A 22,635-nucleotide genomic window follows, 5' to 3' on the forward strand; every position below is an offset into this window, starting at 1 on the left:
TGGAAGCGTGTTACTTAAGAAGCGTGTTAATATTATATCCCTTACTTGAATTCCTTGATATAGAATTTTTCTTTTCCTTTTTCAATTTCTTTAGAACATGATTCCTTTAGTATATCTCTTACTTGAATTCCTTATTTGTGTTTCAGAGGCAAAGGAAAGAGGTGTGTGTGGCGCATTGTGTTTTACGGGTCACTGGTGGTGACGTATTGGAAGAAGAGAAATTAAAAAAAAAAAAATGTTCTTAGCTTCCAAACTATGTTATCCCTTCATTCTCCAAAAAAAACTATGTTATCCCTTTGCTTCTCCTTTGGTCTTACCTCCACGTGAGAAGAGATGCCAATTATAACACTCCCATTTCTTCTTTTATCTCTCTCTCTAGTATTTTTCCTGTTCTTTTCTTTTTCTCTTTTCTAAGTTTTCAAATATTTATAGTTACACCACAATGAAAATATTATAAATAATAAATAATTATGTTATCTTTGTGAGATTTTGGGTATGATGTCATGGGCAAAGCTTAGGCTCACTCGGCCCTAGACATTTTGGGGCTTTAGATATGAATTAAAATAGGGTTTTCTCCAACTACACTTAAAATACTTACAAAAAAGGGCGCTTTTCTACTAATTTATGTTTTCAAAACAAATTTATCCAATTTTTTTTTAAAGGAAAATTATGACACTACACTAAAAATAAATAAATAAATAAAAACTTCATTGCACGTGCAAAGCGCGCGTGATGAGGCTAGTTTATATATATTAGAGTAATTAATATTACTTTTTACTATAATAGATAAATTATATAGATTAATGAATATAATTTTTAATTATATATAAATATTCAAAATAAGTGGTCAGATTTTTTTTTTTTAAGAACAAATTTGGTAAATAAAACTACCTTCCTAAAATCTTCCTTTTAAATCATTTTTCTCATTCTCAAGCTTCCACCCACGTGGCCACCTTTACTCCTCAACTTTTCCATTGCATTTATTTTCTCATATATTTATTTATTACTTCTTTACAGTTTAGTAAGTTTACAATGCTTCTTTCTTCTCAGTTCTTCGAACTCTTATCTTTGTCTTCATCTTCTTTCTTCTTCTTTCTTCTTTCTTTTGAGGTTAATGATGATATTTTTGGATAATAGATTTTGTTTAGACCAAAGAATTTTTTGGAGTACCAATATATACAAGGATGTTCCAAATTTTTTGTTCTTTGGCCACAAAGATGTATCAGATTTTTGGAGTTTTATCTGAAACTATTTTTTTTTTCTTCTACCCCTTTTTTTCAAAATTTTGGGGCTCCCTTCCACTTGGAGGATTTAGGCAATGGCCTAATTGGCCTAGTGGAAGGGCCGGCCCTGAATTCAGTTGTAATGGTCCGTCACGATAGTGACACGTGTCAACTTTTAGTCACATATTATTATCTCAATAGATCTAATGCATTGGACTCAAGCCAAATCCAATACCCAAATGATATATCCGTGGATTTAAATTAGGGATGAAAAGATCAAAATATATCAGTCAGATGAGGAATAAGGTTTTTGGACAATAATGTTAGTAATTGTTAATACTTATGAAGACAAACTAATCATCCAACAAATTATCTAATTCATAAAATAAAAAAAATTATCCATTGAATTATTAGGCTTACGTGGATATCATAAAACCAAAAATGTTGAATCTATCATGAAATCCTAAGTCCTAACTCAATTTCTTCCAAATCCAACCAAAACACTCGAACCAGAACCCCATAGCGGACTTCACAACCCCCAAGCCCAAACCTGGTATACCCTCACTCAACAATGGACCTCCCTTAGGCCCATATCAAAGCAAGCCACATATGTTCTCTTTTAACCTTCAAAAGTGTAAACTACTAATGGATCAAGGATTTACACCTAGTCAGGCCCAAGTAATCTCTTGGGTTTCGTTTCACTCACTAACCCAGAAGAAAAAGAAATACCCATGAGTCTAGACATGATCCCATCTGCCAAAACTAAGCAAACTTTTCCTAGACCTAAAAACTTTCCTTCTTTTTCTCCCAAAAAAAAAAATCTCCCTTCTTTGGAGTCCCTTGTTGTGATCTTCCTAAGAAATGAAGATTTGAAAGAGAGGTAGCGAGTCATTTCCTTTGTCTTGGTGACTATTATGTCTCTAACATCAATAAGATATTCCATATATAAAAAGAGAGCCAAAGATCTCAGTTTTTTTAAGTTCTGATACTTAATATACAGCCATTCACATGATGAGTACTTTAAAGAGCTTTGTTATATTTTTATTGTGGTTGTATTTTGCGTCAAGTATTCATGCAAAAGTGCATGTCCGTGTTATCAACATGCTACGAGATGGAAGAAGCATGAACATCCATTGCCAATCAAAAGATGATGATCTTGGCAATATCATCTTGAAAAATGGAGATGAAACCGAATGGAGCTTCTCTGACAATTTTTGGGGTACTACATTATTTTACTGTGATGTGCAATGGGAAAACTTAAACTATCATTTTGATGTATACTCAAACGCGAGAGATCATAAGAGGTGTCACTCAGAATGTCGTTGGATGATATCCGATTATGGCTCATTGTATGGTTATGACCAAGAAAGTGGCAAATGGAATTCATTTCCTTTAAAACCAATGCGAGCCAGCTGAGGGAAAAGAAGGGAAACGAAAAATTTTCCTTAACATATATGATCATCATGGTTTGTTGATGTTATTAATCTACTTGATAATTTATAGGTTATCACCTGTATCATGAATTTCAAGAAATGGCTACGATGAGAGCACTATATAAACTTCAGTTAACATTGAGTTTATTTTATTTCTCAGGAAAAGTTGTTCTTACTTCTTACTACTTTTACATTGATGTATGGTGTCTTAATGAAAAAAAAAAAAAAAAAAAAAAAAAAAAAACCCAAATGCTCTCGGTAAGAAACCTTAAAATAAGGGATCTAAACCTAAAATTTAATTACAAACTCATATAAGTAAAGGTAAGGACCTATGGCACAATCATAGATCAAGTTTGTATTCTCTTCATGAGCAAAAATAATGTAAACCAACGTCTCCCCCCCTCCCCCTTCTACTCTCTTCTGGGTGGAGGAGTTGTTCCAAAGTAAAAACAATGTTGAGCTTTAAGGTTGACTTCGTGTAATAGAGGCTAAAATAACAATAGCTCATGTCTCATGTTAAGATTGATAAAAGACTAAATTACATTTTTGGTGAGTTATTTTTATTTTGATCCCTTAAGTTTAAAAATTCTCATTTTAGTAAACCAAATTTGATTCTATTATCAAAATAGTCATTCTATCCATATCTAAAACTAATTTGACCATTAAGATTTAAGAGAGAGGAAACCAAAAGAAAGATATCATTTTGTTGGCATTTAAATAGACCAAACAATACCACCGCACACCCTTAACATGATAGTCATTGTTGGAGAAATTACCAATAATATGATATTTTGGTTACAATAAAATTAGGAATTTAAATGAACAATGTTGGATTAAGACACGAAAATCTCGCTCTCTTTAAGGAGATTCAAGCTCTCTGTGGTTGGCTAAGCCTAGAAACTGATGCAGCAGAATTTCTCTTTTAACTTGTCCCCTCCAGAATATAACAATCTAACAGTTCGTTATATAGCTTGGACCAACTCTGCATAAATGGCTGAGCTCAAAGCTCCACCAAAAGAAGTACCTTTCTTTGGCCCGAAATCTTTCAAGTGTTTAGGAATATTATTGAATTCACTCACTCTCACACACTACTCATAATTACTATAGAAAAAGAAGAGAGTTTTTTGCTTTATTTATTTATCTTCCTTCACTCTTTATTTGAAAATGCCCGTAGCATAGCTATATATAGTCTTCAAGAACCTCTTATATCCTACATAATATTTATTAGTTTAGATTACTCGTCTACATTAATTTAATTTAACTTATATACAAGTTAACTCTTTCTTTAACAAACTCTATTATAACTCATCTTTTTATTAATCTTCAGTTAATTTAAGTGTTAACATAATTTAATTTAAAATGTACTAACCATCACTCTACAAGTACAAAATAATTGTGAAGTAAGGGGTAAGGAGCGGGATTCAAGTCTCCAAGAGTAAAATTCTATCTTGTATTAAATAATTTAAATAAAAAAAAGACCAAATAACAATTTTGATGAAAACTTAATCAAATTTGACTGCCTAAAATAAGAAATCTTAAACTTTTGACCAAAATGAAAAAAATCTCAAAGTTGATAGGTCAAAAGTATAATTTAATCTTCCACCAATATACTAACTTTTTTTTGGGGGGGGGGGGGTGGGGATATAATGTAAGAATATTATTGTTCCTCATATGCCAAATTACCTTTTTTTTTTCCCGAAACATATGCCAAATTACCTAAATGGCAATATATATATATATATATATATATTGATAGTTTTTAGACCCCTTAAACAATTGATTTAACCTAGGTAATTAGCCAAGTTGTTACTTAGTCCAATTTAACAAATCTAGGTTATCACAATTACAAAGATCATATCATGCAAAGCAGCGGAAAAATAAATAATACAACGATATGATAACCCAGGAAAACCAAACCGGTAAAAAACCTGGGGAGGATTTAACCTAGCTATCCTCAAGGTAAAAAGCAAATCCACTAGAAAGAATCGAAGTTCATACAATAAGACTTACAAGCCCCCACGCTCGACTTCTTATTGCTACCAACCAGTAGAACTTACTGACACGACCACGTGCAAGCTCCGAATCCACGGACTCCTTCTTTCTTTGACCTTTGCAAAACACAAACACCCCTGTTTGTGACTTTGAGATCCCACTCAAAGGTTTAGCAATACAAACTCTCCTGTTTGTGACTCCAAGACCACCCTTGAATGTTTAGATCATCAGCACCTTTGATGACTAGAGAAGGTAGCAACTTCTACAATATCGGATCTTGAGATTCTTCAAGGAATAACACCGATAGAAGACATAAGAGAGCTTTTTAGGAACAAAACCCTAAATACAAAAGAGGCACACTCTTTTCTCTCTGAAAATCCACATAAAAACGTGCTTATGGTTTCCTTTATATACTAAATGGGATCCTAAATGGGCTTGAACTGCTGTTTGGGTTTAATTAAAATTCTGCAGATACGACTTTCGATCGATCGAGCCTGTCTTTTGATCGATCGAACCAGACAGATTATGAAATCTTCTTCCTGCAGCTTGTATGTTCTTGAATCTTAACTTGAATCGCATTGAGCATTGTCTAATAAAACCTATAAACTCTAAGATCTATATCTAGACAAGTTTGTGTTCACGATTTGCCAATTGTTCTAAACATTTAGAACCTAACATATATGTATATATATATATATATATATATTTTTAACTGAAAAAAAGGGTTTCGTATGTGTGATCATTGACGCTACCCACTTAAGCCCGAATTCAACATGGTATGAGGTATCCTAGAGTGCGTTAGGGCTATTCATGTCACAACACAATATTTTTTCACTGAAACGTGTGACTCGAACCAACACACCCCTGCAAGCATCATGTGACGCCAGTTTGAAACTCCTAGCAACGCACTACACTCCTAAGGGGCACCTAAATGACATCTTCAAAATCAAGTCAAAGTTCAAATTCATTTTATCGCGTGTAGAGTACAATAATTTCTAATACATAATTATTTTATATAGGATTTCATTCCTATGAACTCAGTAAAACACCAAATTTTATTAATATTTTTTTTCCTCTTTTTTTTTGTTACAGTTAAAAAAAAAAAAAAAAAAAGAATACAAAAGATAGAGTTGTTTCAATTTTTTTTCAAGCATTCATAAATTTGTGACTTTACTGAATTTTATTAAAAAAAAACAAAACATTTAGATTTAATTAATTAAATATTTAATTTATTTATTAAAAGATCTAGCTTAATCAATGCGCTAATGACAAAAATACTTTTTTTTAAAGAGAGTTTCAACCCATGGGAACTCACATACTTTAATTATACTAGTGTAATACACACATATACACATACTATTGAGTTACTTGGAGCAAGTCTGTAGTTAGCATGTATTATGATCTAAACACTTTTAAAATTTTATTTTCAAATTATATTAACTTAAGCATATAAAAGAATTTTAACTAATTGAGTTTTACTTTGAAAACTATGCAATTCTCGTGGATAAGCCTTGATATACAATCCACTAATATATAACTATAGTCGGAAATTTAAAAAAAAAAAAAAAAAAAAAAAAAAAAAAAAAAAAAGTACCATTAATTTAATTTGATCTTGTGAGGAACTCAAAAAATCAACTTATCTATTACAAAGGGGAGTCACTTCCTCCTTTTGTGTGACAATTTTCCTCTTTTATTTTTAGGATCTTGTTAACAAATGCTCTTAGAGTCTTGGTTAATGAACTATTTTAGAAAATGTTAATATCACTTTGATGGAAAATATAAAAACCTATCAAATAAGTCAATTATTATTTTTTATTTTCCAATAATTGCTCAAGTTTATCTCCCAAGGACGGGGATGTGGTAGTGAGCTTTAGTTCAATCACCTGTCTCTCCACCCACTTTTATAGGCTGTTTGGGAAGAGGGAAGGAATAGGCCTGCAATAGGTTGCTCTATTTAGAGTGATCTTTCAACATTTAATACTGAGAAGCTGTTGCTAAGTGAGGGTATTTAATGTGAGATGATGGTGGTTATTCCCTTTACATGTGCTACTTTCTCTTTGTCAAGAGCTCCTCTTATTTGGGCAATCTACAATAAAATTGCATCTCAAATGAAATATTGGAACCTTATGTACCTAATGTGCAATTGAAAGTTAATTGTATGAAATAACCATGGGTTTTGCCATTGGCTGGTCCTGAATATATTATTTCATTAATGATATGCATTCGATATTTTTGTAATTGAAGAAATTTCTAAACGGGTAAGCTAATAGAAATGGCATTAAAATTTAATAGCTTTTTTCTCTCCTCTCTGTAGGAGCCCTTCCTCTCGTTTCTAACGAGCTCTCCCTCTTCTAGGTTAACCCCTAAGGGTATTTTCTCTTCTTCTTTTTCTCTTTTCTCTGTTTTATGCTTTCTATCACTGGTGATGATGGCGGATGATGTAATCAATGGGTTGGAGAATATGAAACTTACCGTGGATGAAGAGGAAGTTATTGAGATAACAGAAGAAGGAAGACTGGAAGAGATTAAGAGTTGTAATCTGAGTCTCATTGGTAAATTTATAACATGCAAAGCTTTCAACAAAATGGCAGCAAAGACTACCATACGTCGAGCTTGGGGATTGGAGAATCAACTTCACATTCTGGAGGTGGGTCCAAACTTGTTCCAGTTTGAATGGTTTACAAATACCAAGGAGCTAATTCGTTCAGAAAGGTTTGCATCATAGTTCGTAACCGTAGATTGTTGCTAATTAACTTCCTAGTTGTTGAATGTGAGCGGGTAGATACTGTCATTGCTGAATCAAGTCCATATCCAGGCTGAAGTTTTTGCCATTCTGGACTCATATTTGAGCTCTGAAGTTTTTGCCATGCTTCTGTATAAGTTGGTGATGTCTATTTTGTTGTTTTATGTGGATAATGTTTGATTATTTTTTATCTTGATCTGCCTACAGGATTGGAAACTGATTTGGACTTTAGTTTCTTGTACTTGAGCTGGCTAGTTTGTGTAGAAGTCTTAAATCTTTCTCGATCTTAAACTGTGTAGATTACAAAAATAAGAAAACTCAGTCTTATTTTATCATTTTGCTTATGAGTCCTTTAATATAGTGTTCCCACTAACTGTGATGCTTTACTATTCCTTTTTCAATTTATTTGTAGGTTTTGGTCCTCGGTAGCTCTTTTAAGGCATTTGTTTTGGTGAAGTTGGCTTTCCTTGACTGATTTGGTTCTTGTCTATAGAAGCACAATTCCATATTATTGGCTGGCTGGTAATTATGAGTTTTAAAAGTTTAAATAACATCGTAAAAAAAAAAAAAAAAAAAACCAGTGCCTGCATTATGTGTATTTTAGGCTCCATTTGTTTGGTTTTAACTAATCCCAGCATTACTTGGCATTTTTGTCCTTGTTCCTTTTTCTAACTGCTATCTACATGCACTTATTACAACTTTTAAGAACTTAATCGTCAATTTTGTCGGGCAGTCATATAAAGATAAGAGCAGCCAGCTTTAAAATGGTTGTTTGAATGCCAAAAAAATAGAAGATTTACCTTGTATGGAAGAGTTCTTCTATTTGTTATGCAACTTTCGCAATTGTAGGTGCATGTGAAAAAATCCCACTGGGAATTTTTTATGGTGCTTGGAAGCTTAAGGCTTGTTGTTGTTGGCAGTTTAAGTGATGGAGTTTAGTTTGGCGATAAGCAATGTTTTCTTTCCCCCTTCTTTTCTTTATTCTCTCCTTCAATTATATGAATTATAAGGATATTTCCCCTATTGTTTTCTAATATTGGGCACTGTATGCTTTTTTTAGGATTTGGTTTCCTTGGGGATTGTAGATTTCAGTCTCACTCAACGAGGGTTTGAAAGTTCCATTGAAATTCTTGTCCATTTGTCCCGCTTTCTTGTTTGACTTTAGTCATTTTATTTTGGCAAGCTTATAATCGTATGTGGTTAGACTTTTATTAGTGTGGGTAGTTCCTGTGGTGATTTGCATGAGTTGGGCTTTGAAGTTGCATCATAGTGTCATTGGCAGCCAATATAAGATAAGATCTGCATGCCTTAAAAATAACTGTTTTCTAAATACAAGAGAAGTTTAGGTCTATGCTTCCTTCTACCTACTTTATAGGTTTGTTGGTTGGGTTTCAAAGTTACGTAGTTTTCTTTTGTATTGTTGGATCATGCTGTAGGATGGGAGGGTTTTTTATGATTTTGTTACCCCTAAATTAATCTGTTTAATATGTGTAGGTATGGTATGTCTACTTTGGATGGAGTTTGATGAGGACCTAAGGCAATAATCTCTCTTTATCAATGGATTTCACTATTCTCTTCACAATAGCTGAATGATAATGTTTCTGCTTTTGAGTTTTTTTAGTTTGTTGGCCTATAGATGGGGAAATTGTGATTTACAATCTTGATGTTTCTACACATGGGGAAATTGTGATTTACTTTTGTAGCAAGAGTGTGTAGATGTCTTTTGATTATCTTTCTCTTTTGATTTCACCCTTGAACATGATCTTGTCCCTTGTTTAATTTATTTTATGGACTTTGTTTCTTTGCAGATTTTTTATGGCATGTACGTTGGATCGATGTTTGCTTTTCTAGATCAATTTGATCCTCTTTATTTGGAGCACAAATGTGTACATTTTCTCTTCCCTTATTGTTGTCTGGCAGGTTATTATGTGTTCCGAGTATTTAAAATTCAATTTGTAAATGAGAATTGCTGCTTGCATTATGTGTATTTTAGATTGCATTTGTTTAGCTTTAATAAACTCCAGCACTGCACATCATGATTGTCTTGGTTCGTTTTTCTATTGCCATAAACTTGCATTCATGACAACTTTAGAACTTAAGATCATCTATGTTGCACCTATTATTACTATTGGAGCTTTGGTCTATATTGTGAAAAATAAATAATAAATTGTGATTCATTATTGGGCAATGATATAGGTTAAACATGGCTTTTCTTCAAATTCCGAAACAATACAGGTTTGTGTTTCCTTATGTGTCCTGTATAGGTTTCAAAGTTTTAACTTCTATGGATGTGGTTTGTATAGTCGGACTGTGTGGGGGTGATATTTTGGGGCTTATGCCTCTGATGCCCCAATTCTTGTGTAATAAAAATTCCATGCTGTATATCAATTTGGGTGGCAAAGTTTGATGGGGGAGCTCAGGTAATAAGCTCTCATTATGTCTTGGTTTCATTATTCTTTCTCTATAATTTGAATGTTTAAGCATTGGAGGAAGGTATGTATGAGTTAGAAAAACAATTTGTTGGATTGAAAATGGGGTTGAGAACAGGCTTCTATTTCCGCTATGTTTTAGTTTTTGCTTTTGATCCTAATACTCCCTTAACTACTTGCTTGACCCTTAAGAGGGTTTTGGTTTTCTGTTATATATTTTCTTTTCTTTCTTTGTAATCTTTAAAAAAATAATAATAATAATGACACTAATTGTTTTACTCTACATTTTTTATTATTGGAGACTGGATGTCTTGCTTGTCGTGTTTTTTTTTTTGGCATTTAAGATTATTTTTGGAACATTTTAGTTAGTTGTCAAGTTTGCAAAACTATTTAGCAAACTAGCATTTAGTGGCTCTAAAACTCGAGATCAATGATGGAACTTGAGTCTCTGATACTCAAGTTGAAAGTGCTGCCATTCTTCAGATCCGTGCTTCAGTTCCTGCCGTTCTCCAAATCCTTCTTCTTCTTCTTCTTCTTCCCAAATCCTTCTTCGTCTTCCGTTCTCCAGATCCTTCTCCTTGTCCTTGTCCTTCTCCTCCTCCTTCTTCTTATTCTTCTTCTTCAGTCATCTTCTTCTTCTTCTTCTTCAGATTTGCTTGTTCGCTCTATAGAGCTCAAGTCTGAGAGACTCGTGTTCCACGTCGGCTATGTTAGCACTGGAACTTGAGTTTTGTCATCGAACTCGAGTCTCAAAGACTCGAAATGCTAGTTTACAAAGTAGTACCATAAACTTGACAACTAACAAAATTGTTAGAAAATTGATCCTAAATGCCAAAAAACCCCCTTGCCTGTCTGCATTGTCAATTATTTTTTTTAATAATTTAAGTGGTGATGCATTTGCGGTACTTTAGCTAGTCTGATTTTGTTTTGTTGCTTCTTGATGAAACATGCTTTTGAGTAGTCTTGCTCTTTATAATATTTTTTATTTTTTCCTTTTTTTTAAAATTTTTTAAATTTTTTTTTAAATGATGTGTGACACCCTGGTAGACGTTCTTTAAAAATAAAATCTTATAATTTAAAGTTAGGCGAAAAACACATTTTGGTTCCTACATTTTCAGTCGATTTTCGTTTTAGTCCCTAAGTTTTTTTTTTACCGCTTTTAGTCCCTCTCCTGAAAAGCGGTTCCATTTTAGTCCCTACCGTTACATCATAAACGGATATTGCTGATGTGGCAAACGGCATGCACTGTTGGCCTGACGTGGTCATTAAAATAATAATAAAAATGCCACGTCAGCATTTAAATTAAAAAAAAAAATTATTAATTTTAACTAAATAAAAAAAATTAAAAACAGAATTAAAAACTAAAAATCATATGAACTAAGATCTAAGTGTGTCTTGAACAAGAACACCAAGAACACAAACTCAAATCCAAGAACACAAACCCAGAAATTAAAAAAAAAAAAAAAAAAAATCCATCAAAGCATGATAATAAATTAATCTAGATAAAAGAATGAGGCGTTGCTTATCCATCCAAATTTGACATTAATTTTTTGATGAAACCACGATTTGCTTTCAGAATTTTCCAGTAACAAAAAAACAATGCTCGCGTGCACAAATATAGTGAGGTATGTAAATTACTGTCAGCATATTCAGCTGCCACAGATACTCCATTTATTGAAGCATTCGACCAGAATCCAGCAGCAAGCATCCCAACTGATGAAATCAAAACTTTCCTTCGCTCGACGACTTTCCCATAAGCCGTGGGGTCTGGGTCTCCTTTAAGATTCAGAAACAAAGTATTATTAAACAGTGCAACTTCAAAACAAGCACTTTTACAATTATTGATTCACTAAAATTTTTCCACTTTGCACACAAAACATATAGAAGAAAGCTAGAAAATAATGCAGATAACTGAAAACCCTCAAACGGTTTTATTAACTTCTTTTTTCTTTTTTTTTTAAAGTATATAATTATTGAAGATTGGTAATTGTGGGAGAAATAGAAGGGTTGAGAACAAACAAACTAACCGCATGAAGTCGGAACTGAAAAGGAGTGAGGTTGGTGAAGAGATTGAGGAGTAATTGAAACTCTGGAGCATCCCTGAGATGAAATATGAATTGAAGTGAGTCAAATGAGATGAGATGAGAAAAAGAAAGACGGTAGAAGCTCTCTGTGTTTTTTTTAATTTTTGGGTTTGTGTTCTTGAATTTGAGTTTGTGTTCTTGGTGTTCTTGTTCAAGACACACTTAGATCTTAGTTCATATGATTTTTAGTTTTTAATTCTGTTTTTAATTTTTTTTTATTTAGTTAAAATTAATAAATTAATTTTTTTAATTTAAATGCTGACGTGACATTTTTTATTATTATTTTAATGACCATGTCAGGCCAACAGTACATGCCGTTTGCCACATCAGCAATATCCGTTTATGATGTAACGGTAGGGACTAAAATGGAACCGTTTTTCAGGAGAGGGACTAAAAGCGGTAAAAAAAAAACTTAGGGACTAAAACGGAAATCGACTTAAAATGTAGGGACCAAAATGTGTTTTTCGCCTTAAAGTTATCCTAAACTATGTAGCTGGAATTCTATTTTTTAGTTTGCTCATGTAGGTCAGGTTTCATGTAGCACTTGTACATTTGTCTTCTTGTCTTCTTTCTATTGATGTTTTCTTGCTTCTAGTGGAACCTGGTTATATTGTGTTTGTAGCTCTATTTCTAGTTTGGATTGCCGCATTGTCTATATGCAGGAAGCAAGAGTTTCTTTTTGGGTGCTTCACAGCTTAAGCAGTTGTTTGGCGATAAACTCTCTTTTTCTTCCCTTTTGTTTTTCTCTCCTTTAAGTATCAGAATTTTAAGGATACGTATTTGTTGTTTTAATTCTGTCTACTTCTTGGGTTTGTGACTGAATTTCTTAGGTTTCATTTTTTAGAAGGATTATAATTCCAAGTCTTGTGAAGTGAGGGTTTGAAAATTCTATTTCAATTCTTCTTCCTTTGTCTTGCTGTCTTATTTTATTTTTGGTCATTATATGTTGGCAACCTAAATAATGAATTCACAATTTAATCTAGCGATGCTTATTATCGTTGTAGTCCACAATTATAAGCAGTGTGACTTGAATATGGTTTATGAGAGAATGCTTTTGCTTTCTCTTATCCTAGCATTAGTGGGCTTTTTGGGAGTTGCACTGTTATGCATCGTAATTTGTTAACTTGGATTGTTACTAATTGATTTCCTTGTCCTCCAATATTTGGCAACAGAGAAGAGCTAGGCTTTTTGTGTTATAAGGATTTATCTCTATATTTGTTGCATTCTTTGAAATATAGTAGTTTTTTCATTTGTTGCTTCACAACTCCTATGACTCTTTGTGCATGTTAAAATTTTATTACTTCTGTCAATAGAACTGGATTTTTTTTTTTTTTTTTTTTTGCTGCTGTACTTGGCAGTTTATGTCAAGCCCCAAACCCCAAAGGGTCCAAAGCATGGGAAAGACGTTTCAAAGTACCTGTAGATCTTTCCTTTTTGACAAACCAATCCATATAAATCATATCAAGTACCAACATCAAGAATTATCATAATAATTCCATTAAGTATACTCCCAAAGTAAGTCAGAGCTCTAAGCATTAATTACTATAACCATTAACCACGAAAAAATAGAGGTCTGAATAAATAATTACATATCAACAGCTTGTCCCATCAGTAGGAATAAAGTCACAACCACTATAATATACAAAAGAATGAGTCAAACCTATTCTAAAATGTACATCATCTAATATCTCCATTACAAAAGTTCAACCTCCATCAGTAGTTAGTCTAACTACTTTTGGCCACCAAAAAGCTGTCTCAAAAAATTGTTGCCTACTCTGAAAAGTTTATAAAATAATGGAATGAAACAGAGTCCAGTAAATAGCATAATTAATGGGGGTAGGGGAAATGCAAGTTTCATGATAGTAACAATTTACAAATCCTGTCTTTAATTTGGGAATTTCCAAATAGTTTCTACAAAACCATTTCCAAAAATAATATGACCAGGATGGATAAATTGACACAGCACAAAGCTTCTCAAGATGTTCTCATGAAATTATATCCTATATATTCCTCAAAATATCTCAACATGAAACTACGTACTATACACTGTGAGCAATAACAACATCGTTCCAAACCAGAAAATCTAACCCAAGGCCACATGACAATCGCCGACACAAAGTCGGAACTAATTTGCCGACATAAAGCTGGAACTCATTGCTGACATAAAGACGGAACTAATAACCATCACAAAGACAGGTGCTAAGATACCAATGTCACACAGACTATAGTATCTAGCTAGGTAATCACATGTCACAGCACATCTTGTGTTTTTTTTCTGATCATTATTCTGATCCTTAAAATTGAAGGACATTGTTTCTGCTTGTGTTTTTTTTTTTTTCTTTAGGATTTCAGCCTGCAATGAATTTTTTCTCGTTGGTTTCTGGAAGGAGCAGATAAATTTAAATTTTCTTCTTCATTTGAGTGGTGAGGTTTAAGTATTAGATTATGGTATTTTTAAATCCCTATTCACTGGGTGACTTTGGATTTTGATCATGCATCTCCTTGTTGGTTCACTCAATTACTTTGTTGCTTAGTTAGTTTTGAACCATGAAAGATAGAGTTGATGCATAAGCTGCTCCACCCTAATCAAAGTCTTCAAGGAGATCCACCACTCTTGATCGAGACAAGTACTTCACGATGACTTCTCCACACCTTTGTGGGAAGAGCACATGTGCAATCAAGAATAGCATGAAGGCAAGATTATATATGCTGCCATGGTTTATTTTGTTATTTTGTGAGGATGATGTTTAATATTTTTAATAACGATATGTCTATTGGGGGGGGGGGGGATTGTTATTTGGACTTTCTTGTACTTGACCAAGATTATGTGCTGTGTTGACTGCAACAATAGGCAAACTCTTCGCTTCTCTTGATTTCTCTTTTTGCTTAGGAGTCTTTTAACACACTGTTCACCCAAACGCGATACTACTAGTTCAATTTTAAGGCATTTTCCTCTCTTTATCTCTTGATTTCAGTATTCTTTTCCTAAAATTTCAAGGTTTAAGTATAGGATTAACATATTTCTGAGCGAGGTTCTCCACTATTATGACTTAAAAAAATTGTTTTTTTTTTAAAAAAAAATATCTATATTGCGTTTAGTTATTTATATTACCTTTTTGCCTCTGTATTTTATATCTTACTTTTGATCTTTTTTCTCCCTTCTTGCTAGACCTTTTGGGGGTTGTTGATTGTCTCTCTCTCTCTCTCTCTCTCTCTCTCAAACCCATACCTAAATCACATATAATGCATCTCATGGACTACAACACATAATGTCCAATTTTCAAACACAAATAATCTCATATATAAAAAAATATTTATTAGAAAGATAAATCCATACATTGTGATTTTAGGAAACTAATCCCAGCACACACACTCACACTTCCAAACACTCAAACCACTCAAAGAAAGACTCACACTCACAAAGCACATAGAGAAAGATAGAATGGAGCATGGAAGAGGAGTAGAACACTTTGTTATTGTGTTTCTCTTCTTTCACTCTTGCTCCTGGAAAGGATAGATGCATGGCTTTATTTAGCCTGCATTATCAAAACATTCATTCTATTTATTACATAACATCTAAGAACTTCCCCATGCATTTATTTCATAAACTCCTTACATAATCTTGCAATTGTTGGTATTATCGTTGATGGCGATATTGGAGGTGGTGGTTTTGGTGGAGGTGGTGGTGATGGTATTGGTGCCAGTATTGGTGTCGGTATTGGTGCCGGTATTGTTCACAAGCCGTGTCAACAAATCCTTTAAGGCATCATCAAAATTAGTTCCTTCCAATGCCAACATCTTCCGGAAAATCAAATTGTTCTTCTCAGCAAATACACAAGCTTCCTCTATTTCAACTTTACGAACTATCTCGGAATCAAGTTTGTTCCCTATCAGAATGATAGCTTGTCTCTTCTTTGCATGGCGACGCAGCTCTTCCAGGAAAGGAGTCATGCCATCAAAACTCGTGTGGTTAGTTATGTCGTAAACCAGTATTACCCCATCAGCATAATCTGCATTTGAATCTATATTGTTTCTGCTCAATCCACCCAAAAACATGATCAGATGAGTATAAATTATACTAGCAAAATTGATTAAATTATACTAAAACCAATTATTAAAATTGACATCAACCTCTTGATGCACATTCAAAAGGGTTAAGAAACTCTATCATACTTTCCGTCCTTGAATTCGTAAAACTTTAAAAAAACCAAAGCGATTTAACCAACCTCTTCACTGCCAGAGCTCTTAGAAGGTACTTGTTTTTTTCTTCATATATTTCATCTTTCATTTTTTACTTATTTGTTATTATAATTGTTTTATTAATTATGTGTTTGAAATTTTGTAGGTTTCAGAGGGGTCTGAAGCGAAAGCCCCCATGGCTTTGATCAAGAAATTTTGAAATTTTGGGTATTTTGAAAATCTGGGTATTTTGTTTTTAACAATGTTGTTTTGGTTGTTTTTCATGTTTGGGTGTCTAGATATGTTGGGTTTGGGTTATGGTTGGTGTTTGGGTGGCTGAATGTGCTAGGTTTGTTGGATAGAGTGAGACAATGGTGGGGTGGGGTTGCTGGTTTTTTTCTTTTACGGTTGTTGGCTATAGCGGCGTTTTGAAACACTACTATATTGGTATCACAATTTGATTCTCATTGAACTTAAAACCAAATCCTTAGGAATTACGCAAAGAGTAATGTTTCTTATACACAAATTATTTTACACTATCCCTAAAAAAATACTAAAACTGTGAATTAAAATGAGAAATGTGAAGAGCCAAACGTACTGTTTTGTGGGAATGATGCCCGAGATATGGGCCTTGACACTCTTTTTCTCGATGTGAAGGGTTTGGGTCTCGTACTTGACAATGAAGGTACCAGGTTCAGTCTCTTTGCGTTCATAAGGTGCCAGTGTCTTACACTTCCCAATCTCAAAGTCTCCTATCAGCACCACCTTGAATTCACAGTCAATCCTCTGTTCCGAAACTCCATATCCTTCTTTACCTTGGCTTGCCATTTTCTTTCTATTATAAAAAAGCAATTTGAGAGAGAGAGAGAGAGAGAGAGAGAGTAATGAATATCTGAGCTATACTTTATGGAAGTTCAAGAATCGAAAAGGAAGGGCTATACTAGTGGTGACGTATTGGAAGAATGGAAGCGTGTTACTTGAGAAGCGTGTTAATATTATATCCCTTACTTGAATTCCTTGATATAGAATTTTTCTTTTCCTTTTTCAATTTCTTTAGAACATGATTCCTTTAGTATATCTCTTACTTGAATTCCTTATTTGTGTTTCAGAGGCAAAGGAAAGAGGTGTGTGTGGCACATTGTGTTTTACGGGTCACTGGTGGTGACGTATTGGAAGAAGAGAAATTAAAAAAAAAAAAAATGTTCTTAGCTTCCAAACTATGTTATCCCTTCATTCTCCAAAAAAACTATGTTATCCCTTTGCTTCTCCTTTGGTCTTACCTCCACGTGAGAAGAGATGCCAATTATAACACTCCCATTTCTTCTTTTATCTCTCTCTCTAGTATTTTTCCTATTCTTTTCTTTTTCTCTTTTCTAAGTTTTCAAATATTTATAGTTAGACCACAATAAAAATATTATAAATAATAAATAATTATGTTATCTTTGTGAGATTTTGGGTATGATGTCATGGGCAAAGCTTAGGTTCACTCGGCCCTAGACATTTTGGGGCTTTAGATAAGAATTAAAATAGGGTTTTCTCCAACTACACTTAAAATACTTACAAAATAGGGCGCTTTTCTACTAATTTATGTTTTCAAAACAAATTTATCCAATTTCTTTTTTAAAGGAAAATTATGACACTACACTAAAAATAAATAAATAAATAAAAACTTCATTGCACGTGCAAAGCACGTGTGATGAGGCTAGTTTATATATATTAGAGTAATTAATATTACTTTTTACTATAATAGATAAATTATATAGATTAATAAATATAATTTTTAATTATATATAAATATTCAAAATAAGTAGTCAGATTTTTTTTTTTTTTAAGAACAAATTTGGTAAATAAAACTACCTTCCTAAAATCTTCCTTTTAAATCATTTTTCTCATTCTCAAGCTTCCACCCACGTGGCCACCTTTACTCCTCAACTTTTCCATTGCATTTATTTTCTCATATATTTATTTATTACTTCTTTACAGTTTAGTAAGTTTACAATGCTTCTTTCTTCTCAGTTCTTCAGACTCTTATCTTTGTCTTCGTCTTCTTTCTTCTCCTTTCTTCTTTCTTTTGAGGTTAATGATGATATTTTTGGATAATAGATTTTGTTTAGGCCAAAGAATTTTTTGGAGTACCAATATATACAAGGATGTTCCAAATTTTTTGTTCTTTGGCCACAAAGATGTATCAGATTTTTGGAGTTTTATCTGAAACTATTTTTTTTTTTCTTCTACCCCTTTTTTTCAAAATTTTGGGGCTCCCTTCCACTTGGAGGATTTAGGCAATGGCCTAATTGGCCTAGTGGAAGGGCCGGCCCTGAATTCAGTTGTAATGGTCCGTCACGATAGTGATACGTGTCAACTTTTAGTCACATATTATTATCTCAATAGATCTAATGCATTGGACTCAAGCCAAATCCAATACCCAAATGATATATCCGTGGATTTAAATTAGGGATGAAAAGATCAAAATATATCAGTCAGATGAGGAATAAGGTTTTTGGACAATAATGTTAGTAATTGTTAATACTTATGAAGACAAACTAATCATCCAACAAATTATCTAATTCATAAAATAAAAAAAATTATCCATTGAATTATTAGGCTTACGTGGATATCATAAAACCAAAAATGTTGAATCTATCATGAAATCCTAAGTCCTAACTCAATTTCTTCCAAATCCAACCAAAACACTCGAACCAGAACCCCATAGCGGACTTCACAACCCCCAAGCCCAAACCTGGTATACCCTCACTCAACAATGGACCTCCCTTAGGCCCATATCAAAGCAAGCCACATATGTTCTCTTTTAACCTTCAAAAGTGTAAACTACTAATGGATCAAGGATTTACACCTAGTCAGGCCCAAGTAATCTCTTGGATTTCGTTTCACTCACTAACCCAGAAGAAAAAGAAATACCCATGAATCTAAACATGATCCCATCTGCCAAAACTAAGCAAACTTTTCCTAGACCTAAAAACTTTCCTTCTTTTTCTCCCAAAAAAAAAAAAAAAATCTCCCTTCTTTGGAGTCCCCTGTTGTGATCTTCCTAAGAAATGAAGATTTGAAAGAGAGATAGCGAGTCATTTCCTTTGTCTTGGTGACTATTATGTCTCTAACATCAATAAGATATTCCATATATAAAAAGAGAGCCAAAGATCTCAGTTTTTTTAAGTTCTGATACTTAGGTTGCGTTTGGATTGGGCGTTTTTTGCCCAATCCGCGTTTGCGTTTTTCTTTTTTTTTTTTTTTTTTTTTTTTTTTTCACGCGATTTTCCCACAAGCGGCTACTGTTTATGCACTGTTCAATGAACAGTAGCCGCAAACTTTGACTTTTCAAATTTTTTTGGACCAATCACAGCACATCGTGTACTGTTCACGGACCCACAAATTTCACTTTTCAGCAACTTTTTCATTAAAAATGGGTCCCACGATACTATTCACACATTTAAAAATTATTTCGCTACAGTGTTTTTCAGTTTTCAGTTTCAGTTTTCAGTTTTCAGCGGTATCCAAACGCACCCTTAATATACAGCCATTCACATGATGAGTACTTTAAAGAGCTTTGTTATATTTTTATTGTGGTTGTATTTTGCGTCAAGTATTCATGCAAAAATGCATGTCCGTGTGATCAACATGCTACGAGATGGAAGAAGCATGAACATCCATTGCCAATCAAAAGATGATGATCTTGGCAATATCATCTTGAAAAATGGAGATGAAACAGAATGGAGCTTCTCTGACAATTTTTGGGGTACTACATTATTTTACTGTGATGTGCAATGGGAAAACTTAAACTATCATTTTGATGTGTACTCAAACGCGAGAGATCATAAGAGGTGTCACTCAGAATGTCGTTGGATGATATCCGATTATGGCTCATTGTATGGTTATGACCAAGAAAGTGGCAAATGGAATTCATTTCCTTTAAAACCAATGCGAGCCAGCTGAGGGAAAAGAAGGGAAATGAAAATTTTTCCTTAACATATATGATCATCATGGTTTGTTGATGTTATTAATCTACTTGATAATTTATAGGTTATCACTTGTACCATATGAATTTCAAGAAATGGCTATGATGAGAGCACTATATAAACTTCAGTTAACATTGAGTTTATTTTATTTCTCAGGAAAAGTTGTTCTTACTTTTACATTGATGTATGGTGTTTTAAAGAAAAAAAAAAAAACAAATGCACTCGGTAAGAAACCTTAAAATAAGGGATATAAACCTAAAATTTAATTACAAACTCATATAAGTAAAGGTAAGGGCCTATGGCACAATCATAGATCAAGTTTATATTCTCTTCATGAGCAAAAATAATGTAAACCAATGCCCCGCCCCCCCGCTTTCTGGGTGCAGGAGTTGGTCCAAAGTAAAAACAATGTTGAGCTTTAAGGTTGACTCCGTGTAATAGAGGCTAAAATAACAATAGCTCATGTCTCATGTTAAGATTGAGAAAAGACTAAATTACATTTTTGGTCTTTTATAGTTTAGAGTTATTTTTATTTTGATCCCTTAAGTTTAAAAATTTTCAATTTAGTAAACCAAATTTGATTCTATTATCAAAATAGTCATACTGTCCATATCTAAAACTAATTTGACCATTAAGATTTAAGAGAGAGGAAACAAAAAGAAAGATATCGTTTTGTTGGCACTTAAATAGACCAAATAATACCACCGCACACCCTTAACATGATAGATATTGTTGGATAAATTACCAATAATATGATATCTTGGTTACAATAAAATTAGGACTTTTTTTTTTTTTTGAGAAACATAAAATTAGGAATTTAAACCAGCAATGTTGGATTAAGGCATGGAAATCTCGCTCTCTTTAAGGAGATTCAAGCTCTCTGCGGTTGGCTAAGCCTAGAAACAGATATGGCAGAATTTCTCTTTTGACTTGTCCCCTCCAGAATATAACAACCTAACAGTTCATTGTATAGCTCGAACCAACTCTACATAAATGGTTGAGCTCAAAGCTCCACCAAAAGAAGTACCTTTCTTTGGCTGGAAATCTTTCAAGTGTTTAGGAATATTATTGAATTCACTCACTCTCACACACTACTCATAATTACTATAGAAAAAGAAGAGAGAGTTTTTTGCTTTATCTATTTATCTTCCTTCACTCTTTATTAGAAAATGCCCGTTGCATAGCTATATATATAGTCTTCTTCTTTTTTGATAAGTAAGAAGAGAATATTATTAATAAAAGAATGGCAAGAGAAGCACAAATAGTTCACGGTAGTGAACATAGGAAAAAAGAAACAAAAAGTCAAAATCAGCCCCTAAACTATTCTAATAGATGAAAGAAAATCTAAAAGAGTAGAACAATCTGAATAACCCCAACAACGAGACTAATCAAAGAGGGTTCGCTGGCAATACTCTAATAGTTGAACCACAGTTTTCCCCTCATCCTCGAAAGACCGCCGATTTCGTTCAGTCCAAATAGTCCACATTAGACAACGTGAAACCAAATCTCAAATATCTGAGCTATGCTTCCTAAGCCAATGATACCTGCAAAACAATAAGTCCACAACTGAACCTGGCATGACCCATTCGACTCCAAACAACCGAAGCATATACATCCACAAAGAATGAGCTATCGGACATGAAAGTAACAGGTGATCCACAGATTCCACATTGCAACAACACAAACAACAACGATTTGCCAAATGGTGACCACGAAGCATAAGATCATCCAAAGTTAGAATCTGACCATGGGCTACTGTCCACATAAAAAAAGCCACCATTTTAGGAACCTTAACTTTCCAAATTCCCTTCCAAGGGAAAGTGGAGGGAGCTGCATTTCAAATCTTATGATAAAAGGACCGAGTATCAAACTTCTCATTGCCATTAAGATCCCAACAAAGTCTGTCACACCCTCCCTCCCTAGGAATTCGGGATTGGATGAAATGAAGAAAGGAATAGGAAGCCACCAACTCCCAATCATTGAAGTCCCTGTGAAAATTTAAACTCCACACTCTGTCATTATCACCCACTGGAGGGCTTATCACCTCAGAAATACAAGCCTCCTTATTAGCTGAACACAAAAATAACTGAGGATAAAGAATTTTGAGAGGAACATCACCAGTCCACTTATCATGCCAAAAAAGAATACGAAAGTCATCCCCCACCACAAAAGAGAAATGTTTAGCGAAAGTTTCCCACCCTTCACTAATACTCCGCCATAACCCACAACCATGAGCCCTACTACAAGCTCCAATGCGCCAACCCCCTTTTCCTTTCCCCATACTTCATGGCAATGACCCTTCGCCATAAATGCGAGGTTTCATGGCCATACCTCCAAAGCCATTTCCCAAATAGGACCTGATTAAAAGGCGCCAACTTCCGAATTCCTAAACCACCCAACTCACGCGGTAAGCAAACCTTTTCCCAAGCCACCAATGGATATTTGAAACACCCAACTGATGAACCCCACAAAAAGTTCCTTTGAATGCTTTCCAATCTAGACGCCACAACTTTAGGGATAGTAAAAAGGGAGAGGTAATATTGGAAGGCTTGAAAGGGTACACTTCAGCAAGGTGAGT

The 22,635-nt window shown here is 33.7% G+C and overlaps 1 protein-coding gene across 1 annotated transcript; it reads right to left on the reverse strand.

Annotated features, from left to right (window-relative positions):
• Positions 1-15,178: 15,178 nt before the first annotated feature.
• LOC115985206 (ras-related protein RGP1-like) lies at positions 15,179-17,018 on the reverse strand. The gene is made up of 2 exons (XM_031108192.1): positions 16,682-17,018; positions 15,179-15,937 (listed from the first exon to the last, which is right to left on the reverse strand). The coding sequence occupies exons 1-2, from the start codon at positions 16,909-16,911 to the stop codon at positions 15,517-15,519; spliced, it is 651 nt and encodes a 216-aa protein (XP_030964052.1). The 5' UTR covers positions 16,912-17,018; the 3' UTR covers positions 15,179-15,516.
• Positions 17,019-22,635: the final 5,617 nt, after the last annotated feature.

Source organism: Quercus lobata, chromosome 1 (genome assembly GCF_001633185.2).
Source record: "Quercus lobata isolate SW786 chromosome 1, ValleyOak3.0 Primary Assembly, whole genome shotgun sequence".
Classification (NCBI taxonomy): Eukaryota; Viridiplantae; Streptophyta; class Magnoliopsida; order Fagales; family Fagaceae; genus Quercus; species Quercus lobata.

Bases quoted from the DNA above. Each gene is read 5' to 3' on its own strand.
- LOC115985206 (XM_031108192.1), bottom strand. From the start codon at position 16,911: ATGGCAAGCCAAGGTAAAGAAGGATATGGAGTTTCGGAACAGAGGATT. The intron at 15,938-16,681 runs GTACGTTTGGCT...TGGATTGAGCAG, and splicing joins GGCATCATTCCCACAAAACA to AAACAATATAGATTCAAATG.